Raw genomic sequence first — 8,671 nt, 5'->3', positions numbered from 1 at the left:
GTGTGTACATGCCTAGACATATGTACTCATAAACTCTATCGTGTGTACATGCCTAGACATATGTACTCATGAACTCTATTGTGTGTACATGCCTAGACATACGTACTCATGCAGCCTAGGGATTATAGGAATCAGAAAGAAGTGGAATAAAGAAAGGCTGGAGGGATTAGTGTCTGTTTGGTCTTTTATTAGTCTTTACCAGTTTAAATTACACACATAAATCTGGGCAAAATTTTTCCTTAAAAGCAAGATTTTGTAAATCCAAGAATAAAATAAAATAAAATCATATGGTTACTCCCTTGCTACTACTTTAATAGTCAAAACTATAAGGTAGCCTGAATTATCTCCATACTGTTTTCACTCTGTTTTGCTTCCAGTGCAATAATAGATTTGTTAAGGTGCACAGAAGGGAGGGGAAGCGGGGAGAGGAGAGCAAGCAAGCACGAGCATTCAGGCACCTACCTTTCTCCCTGTTGCCTCAGCAGTGATATCTGGAACACTCCTCACAACATGCAATCCACTTCTCAGAAATAGCAATGGATGCCGTAAACCTATCAACTACGTCATTGTTTCTCTAGAGTAAGGGGTTATGAAGACTAGCTTTAACAATGTGAGTTTTTAAAATAAGCATGCACACTGTGTCCATCTAATCAAATCATCTAAAAGTGAGACCTTCTCTACTTTAAGAACATTAATTATCCAGACTAAAAAAAATAGTACCAAATAGGAATTCATTCTGAAAACATAATAGTCTTTGACCAGTTCTCGCCAACCTGTTGACTGCAGAGTTGGTAAAGCCTGTGGCAGCTGAAGCGTAAACACAGATGAGTGGACACTATTTCTGAAGAAGTCCTCTGTCGCTTTAGATTGTAAAACTTTGGTTTCCCAGAGCTAAGAGGAAAAAAAATACTGTTTTATTCTTGTTAACAGTGTTTTAAAAGACACCAATATTATGTTGGGTTTTTCTTAAGTGTTTATGCTTTCAGTGGACAGCACAAGGAACACGTACTAACACATCTGAAAGGTGAAAAGTATCATCACGTATCAGGTTTTGAAGACAAGACAGGAAAGACATGAGCACCAACCTTCTTCAAGTCTTTTAACACCTGCTCTTCGATGCCTTCCTCAGCAAACAGGTCCTGCACACCTTCTATTACATCCTCAATTACAGATCGGTACAGCTTCGGCTACATGAAAGCAATTGTTGGAAGATTAGATTCTCAAATTAGAACGGACTTGCCTTTAAGAACATGCCGATGGGGGCTGGGCTGGAGAGGCTCAGTTGTTGCTCTTGAGGACAGCCTGGGTTTGATTCCCAGCACCCCATGTCAGTTGGGTCATAATTGCCTGTCACTCCAGCCCCAGGGGAATCTGCCACTTCTTCTTGTCTCCTGGGACGGTATGCACGCTTACATACCCCATGCAGATTTACACAGAACTAAAGTAGATCATTAGAGCACACTTTCCAGTCCTTGGTTTGAAGAAAACCACCACAGTTACTGAGAACACCCTGCTCCCAGTTCGGCCTTGGCTCTTTATAGATTGTATTCATCACCTTTCAGCCCCTGGAGGCCCCTAGCCACAAGGCTCAATCACAAGACTACACCACACTTGGTGGGGAATCTCCCAGATGTACGAACCTTCCTGTTCCTTTCTGAAAGGGAAATTGGAGGCAGCTGGAAATAAGCCCTTGTTTCCAGTCTAGCCTTTTCTCAGTGAAGCCCCTATTAGAGAACCATATGGATGTAAATGAACTTCAAGTCTTAAAAGTGGGCCAATCAGAGCCCGTCCTGCTTCCAAAGTAGCCATGGAGAGAAGACTGTTATGGTCAAGTAAAAACACAACCACCCCGACATCCCAGTGAATGTCCTGTGACAGAAACCAACGGTGTGAAACAAAATCAGGTCAAGTCTACCCAGAGTCACAGGTTACACCAACAGCACAAGAAGCATGTGAAATACACTCGGCCTTCCTGGTCTATATGAAATGTGTCCCGCCGAGGTCTCCTATGCAAACAATCCTGATCCAGGAGAAGGCCACAGATAGCTTATGGTAAAATAAGAACTCCAGTTGCTTTTATTCTAGATGGCCTAACCCAACTCAAATGAAAACTGAGATATTCATTCACTGCTTTTTCATGCCTCCCACAAAAAAAAAAAAAACTCTCACTCCAGGAACAGCATATTTTAAACTAATCCTTCCAAAGACCCAGGGTAAGTCTATGAATAGGCCAATCAGTACCATCTGAATGTCAGTCACAGGCATACCCATTAAGACTAAGTGCCCCCAAATGCGTTGCTTCTTCTAAGACAGTCTACCCTGATAAGGGCTTCTAAACTGATGCTTGGGTTTTAATGCCAGCTAAACGATCACACTCTAAGAGCTGTAGGAAAAACCTCCTAGGGCTAAAAACATCTTTTAAGCTCTACCCTTGGAGAATGAGAGTGGCAGTCCAAGAGAGGCCAGTAAAACACAATATTTCAAAAGCAAAATAAGTATTGAATGTAGCCTCCCTTGTAGGAGCACCCATAAGCTTCAGATTGCTTTCTCTGCGTTATCTTTATTAAAACTGTATATAGTCTGAGCCTCCCTTATCTACGTCTCTAAAAGAAAACATATGCGCATTGACAGTCACAGTCAGGCAAGCTGGTATGTGTACTTTACACTCCTTAGGGCATCAGAAGATGTACATGAGTATGTCTCTAAAATCAGAGCCTTTTGGCCCCCATAGATACACGTGGAATTTCACACACACAAACCTACCCTGGCTCTCACGCTCTTTCGGGAAATGTGCATCTGTTGATATTGTTTTGGCCTTAGGATTTTCACTTCGATGGGAGTAGTGAACAGTGCTGTTTTGCTAGTAAACTCTCACTGTAGGAACTTTAGATACCCTTACCTAGGGTTAGTGGGTTCCACATTTATGCGTTATGATGCTAAACAAGGAAAGGCGAGATGGTGGGGGCAACAACTCAAATCTCATCGCCTACTATTCCAAGGTTAGGGAGTAATATAGCGCAAACCAGCCATGTCCTAATAAAGAACGAGAATTGGGGCTGGAGTTTGCGGTGAGAGAGAATGTGGAAGGATCCAAAGTCAGAAGCCAGCCTGGGGTTACTTTTCACGACCTTATCAAAAAGAAAAAAGAAAAAAGGAAGGAAGGAAAGGAAAGGAAAGGAAAGGAAAGGAAAGGAAAGGAAAGGAAAGGAAAGGAAAGGAAAGGAAAAAGGAAAGGCAAGAGAACCTAGAGGAAAGCATCCTGATTGAAGATGCTCTATCCCTATACAGTTTCTAGGCCCTAACCTAGGTAGTCTCTGTTGGAGCGGGAAACACAATTTTCCCAGTGGAATCAGAGCCCTCGTAACTGTCTTCAGTTTCCTCTATTCCACGGGATGCCTATCAAAGTCTGTGACTTGCCATGGACGGCTAAAGGGTGCTGCCTCCTTACCACCAGGTTGACGAAAGCCATGCTGGCGGTGGCGGCTCTGCGCTTGACCGTTTGTGCCTGCGCGGCAGAGAGCAGTCCAGGCCAGCTCTCGAACTGAGGCGCTCGTTGCTGCGCAACCGCGAGAACGCTGAGGGGCGGAGCTAAGTAAGGCCTGTCAAGAATAAAGGTTAATGACTGAAGGGATAGAGTTTGGGCTTGGCATGGGTGTGGTAAGGAGCCTAACCAGCTTTAGCAGACTAAGGGGGCCTGTGTAGTAATGGATGGGGCAACTTCATCTGTGAAGGATGTAGGAAGAAAGAAGGCTGATGAGTTATTTCTGCTTTTACCAGTTTGTCACGCCTCCCTAAACAGCTGCACTCCACGTGTGATATAAAATGTGACAAGAGCCGAACTTCTATAACTAGCTGTCGAAGTGTGGGCAAAAGCAGCAGCAACTTCACCTGGGAACCTGTTAAAAAAATGCAAATGGAAGCCATCAAGATGCTTGCTGCCAATCCTGACCTGTGTGCTAGAAGGAAAGTAGGGCCCAAGACACAACCCATGCATCCAGTCGTGCAAAAGAATTAATACAAACGACTAAGGGCCCATAAATGCGAACATCCCTTCTGAATCGGAGACTGGCAATCAGGGACCCGGCGGCATATAGTGACGTCAAAATGTTCTCCGGCTGATTCTGGTGGGCATTAAAATGAGACCCACTGTCCTGAGACACACTCAACATTGGGTCCGCATGAAAATTGCCTGAAGAGCTTTTTCTTTTTAAAGGTTTGGTGCTTGAGTCTTCCCCAGAGTATATGATTTTAAATGCAGTGAAGATGGAGAACTATGACTTAAATCAGGTCAGCTCAGCTCCGCAGAGCCAGCATGGCTCCTCCGCTCTTCAGGCAGAGTCTCCATCTTCGTCCTGTAATTATATTCTCTCCCACCTCCCTCTCCCTTCTTCCCTCCCTCCTCTCCCCTCTCTCCCTTCCCCTAGCTCGCTCTCTGGGGCATGGAAAGATTTAACTAGCTAAAAATCGAAGATGGATTTCAGCACACATAACCCCGCTCGCTCAACAAGGAAAGAGCCATCTACTTCTACCACCCTGCCTTCAAACATCCTTTTTGACCTGAAAGCAGAACTCCACCTACCAGGTGTCTATGCGATGATATAAAAATCCCATTAAGGTTTAGAGTGGACTGTTTGCTTATTTGTGAGTTGTAGGTGCAATGGTGTGCGCTCCCCATTTTGAGGTGGCTCGCCTAGACCAGGTGTAAGTCTCTAGCAACTGATTCATTTGCTGTCATCTAGAAGACTTTTCCTAAATTGAAAACTACTGGGAATTTATTTTACAAAAAGCCATTAAGTATGTGTGGTGATATTTAATGGTTACGTCTCTCTACTTGCGTGGCAATTTACTACCAGGAATATTTAAAGTGACTTACCTTTCACCCAAAATAGAAAAGCTAAAAGCAAGCATTGATTCCTTCTGATATTATAAAATCCAATTAAATTATTCAAGCTGGGAAATAAGGAAGCTGAAAGGTCTCTTGTTTTCCATCTTTCTTTCAAGGTTTTAAAATTTTAATCCTAAACTCATAGAATGGGTAGCAATCTAACATTTTGTGACAGTGTGCCATTTCATTGTACTTCATTATACATAATACCTTTCTCAGAGCTGTAGCATAGACATGTGTGCTTATAAATTTAAATGTGGATGTTGGTACCCATAAAAAGTGTGACTAACAATTGGATTGTTATTGCCTAATATACCTGATAAACTTTTTACAGAAAATAATGCAACCTTGGTTGAGCAATCTCAGGGACTGTTTGCCCCTTTGTGTATCTAAATGGTCACTGATAGATTCTGCTTTGGTTTCTTCCCAGTAGCCAACAATGACCATTAAATGAAGGGTGCTTGAATCCAAGATCTAGGTTTTTATGCCTTAGATATGAAATGTCTAAAAAAATACAGGTGTTAATGCTTGGTACTCAAAGCAACAGTGTGCCCAGGTATAGGGCTTCTAGAGGCCAATTAGGTCACTTTTGTGACAGAAATAACTGAAGTTGAAGAAGACTTATTTTATTTGTGAGTTCAAAGGATTCAGTCCATCGAGACAAAACAATTCAGTTTGTTGCTGGAGTTGTTACTGGCAACCCTAACACACTAGGCTCCATCGTACATCCTCAATAGGCTGATTAAAGAGACAAGTGATGGTGACAAGAACAGAAAGGAGACTTATTCAATGCGATCACACCAGGGTGAGGAACACACAAGGTGAGTGTGACTCCAGTGTCCAGTTTAGTGTCTTGATGTGTTTTAGTTTCAGACAGGACAAAACCTATCTGTAGCTAGCCGGTTCCTGTCAATCAGCTGTGGTGCATCCATGACTGACCCATCATTGTCTCTGCCCCAATCTCCCCTGCAAGGTGGTCTGACTAACTGGCAGCATGTATGAAATTTCTTTTCCAGAGACAAGTTCCCTTCGGTCACCAAAGTCCCAACCTTTCCCTTGGCTGGCATGAGGCTCCTGGGAAATTCTAATTGGGATCCAATGTCTCAATAATCTGATAGCTGAGGGATGTGTCTAGAGATGACCTTAGCAAGCCAGGGCACAGAGAAAGAGGGGTGTGCCACCCCTTGTTGCTTTCCCTTTCTTCTCTCCTGTTCTGGCTGGACTCCCAGCCATGGCATGGTATTCTGAACACGACATCACCCATGTTCAGAATATCTCTTCTGCTTCAGATGACCCTCTTTTAAAAGGCTCATAGTACACACCTGTAGGCATTCTTCATCAATCTTCTAAGTTGAATGAAATAAAAGAAATAAGAAGGGAAGGACATGACTGCTCCTAGGCAAGGTGGAGGAGAAGGTTTACTGCCGATAAATAAGAAAGCATAGCCAGAGGCCAGGATATCTGAAAGAGTCCATAGTGGACATGACCCTGAGCCATGTACGAAGAGGGGGAAAGGGAAGAGGGAGGGGAGAAAGTGGGAACCAGATGCAGCAACCAGAGGACCAAAAGAGAGTAGAGGAAAGAACCAACTTGTGAGTCATAGATCCAGGTTGACACCCTGTAGCTTACAAGAATTTTTTTAATTTATAAAAAGGATAAAATTTTTAGATATACTAGCATTGCCACTGTTTGTAATTTGTACTGAAGTCCACATTGTGGAAAAGGCAGAAGACTCACACCTTTGAGTCATAGTAAAAGTTTGGGGACCCCAAAACGATTCTGAGTTAAAAGCACCTGTGAGTTCGTCCCTTTGTAGAGTCGGGTAGCAAGGCAAGCTGTCTGTCATTCTCAGCTGGACACCTAGATGCTCTAGGAAAGTGAGGCCTGAGGCCTGATTTTTACTTGTGAGGAGAAGGCAACCATAGTCTTGGGGGAGGAGCTAGTACACTAGCTGCTGTTAAAGCTTTAGTAAGTCAGTCAATATCATCCGAGATCTGAGAAGAATAAGTGCTTCAGATAGTCAAACTCAACTCTGAAGATCCCAATACCTTGGTGATGCAATTTTACAGGGACAATATTTTATGTTAGTAAACAGAGTATGAAAAGAGCATTCTGAACCTTGACCCTTCTTCAGGTTTCTTAGTTCTTTGAAATTAAACCTGTGCAAAAACAAAAGGCTCTTTCCAGCCACCATCCACTTTCATTTTCTCCTGCTTCATCCAGAGACCGTGATGCCCATCTCTATATACACCAGCACTTGCACCACTTAAGAAAATCTTAATAATCCGATTAATCTTTACATAGTCTATGTGTTCTCATTATTTCCCCCCAAGAGTCTGTAGAGAGAGCATTCAATCAGTTTACTATGTGAAAAGGTCCTCCCTGGCATAAGGGGGTTTGAATGTGTATATTTTAAAGACAATCTATTTCTTTTCCATATTAAACATTACAATCAAATGTGGCTTTCTTTTTCAGTAATGGCACGGGTTCTAATAATATATTTATCTGTAATGAAAAGCGTGGTTTAGTCTCTGGGCATATGACTTAAGGCAGCAAATAGCCCAAATTAGCTTCTGAACATTTTGCCACAAATGCATTAAATCCAGCAGTATTGTTTCCCTGCCTCTGCTTCAACCTTCATGTTTTACAGGAAATGAAAATTCAGGTAATCTGTCCTCCCTGTAACTCTGAAATGGCTCCACTGTTGGCAGTTCTGATTTATTTAGACTCGGCATCTCTGTAACATTTTCCATTTTCTAATACAGCTTCAAAATCAGCTTACATTATTTGAACATTCCACTGCAACGAATCCCTTCCCACTCCCCAAGAGGATTTCGGTTAAAGTGACCACAGGATGCTACATGATAGCCCCGTGGGGTCCCTCCTTATCCCACTGTGGAACAAAGGTAGTCACCTCTTTACTATTCAAGAGAGATAGCCTTTTATACACTTGTATGTTTATTGATAATTCACAAAAAGCATTCAAGATGATCCCAGACTCAATTTTCCCCATCACTACTTATCTGACACTCTCATCAATGTTTCGATAAGAATGCTATAAGCTCCTAGTTAACAAATGTGTCATTTTCATGTCTTTGTCATAATGTGTAAAATTATACATGAACATGAAATATTAGCTAGGATAATGTTCACTCTGTTAATTCTCCAACGTAACTCTGTATTTAAAGAAGATGGGGAAGGCCAATAATCTCAATTGAAGGCTTTATTTTAGAGCTACCCAGCTTTGATCTCAACATAACTGTACAGTTCCTCTCGCTTAATTTTTCTCATTTTATAGGATCTGCAAACAACCTAAATGGCTTCTTTTGTTGCCTTACATGCTTCAAGCATCAGTAGAGGGAACAACACACATAGTAGACATTTTTCTTCCTATTCCTCTGAGAACAGTTAAATAATCTGGATATTAAATATAAAAGGAACAAGCATAAGCACTAAACATTAAAAAGACACTGCAGTTAGAGACTTTACAACCCCAGGGATGAACTCCCCGAACTTTTAGCTACAAACATCCTGGGCTGGTAGATGTGGGGAAACTTGGTGATGTGGGAATTGCCAAACGGCACAAACAAGAAAGTCCAAGTCCAATCTTTGTCCAGGGGACTAAGAAAGAGGCATTAAGACAGAAAATTCTAACAAGATGTGGCTATGTGCACTTGTAATCCCAGCAGTGGGTTCTGGATCAAGAAATGTAAGCATGCCGGGCGTTGGTGGTGCACGCCTTTAATCCCAGCACTCTGGAGGCAGAGACAGGTGGATCTCTGTGAG

General features: G+C 42.4%; 1 protein-coding gene across 1 annotated transcript in view; it reads right to left on the bottom strand.

The window, feature by feature from the left end:
• Gtf2a1l (general transcription factor IIA subunit 1 like) overlaps positions 1 to 3,510 on the bottom strand; it is a 38,561-nt gene extending 35,051 nt beyond the window's left edge. The window contains exons 1-3 of the mRNA XM_005354726.3: positions 3,449 to 3,510; positions 1,086 to 1,187; positions 774 to 891 (exon numbers count right to left, since the gene is read on the bottom strand). Of these exons, the coding sequence (XP_005354783.1) occupies positions 774 to 891; positions 1,086 to 1,187; positions 3,449 to 3,469 (241 nt within the window). The 5' untranslated portion in view covers positions 3,470 to 3,510. The remainder of the gene's footprint in view (positions 1 to 773; positions 892 to 1,085; positions 1,188 to 3,448) is intronic.
• Between the last annotated feature and the right edge of the window lie 5,161 nt (positions 3,511 to 8,671).

Source organism: Microtus ochrogaster, chromosome 16 (genome assembly GCF_000317375.1).
Source record: "Microtus ochrogaster isolate Prairie Vole_2 chromosome 16, MicOch1.0, whole genome shotgun sequence".
NCBI lineage: Eukaryota > Metazoa > Chordata > Mammalia > Rodentia > Cricetidae > Microtus > Microtus ochrogaster.
The sequence above is the reverse complement of the archived record's forward strand: the minus strand, read 5'-3'. Positions and strand labels throughout refer to the sequence as shown.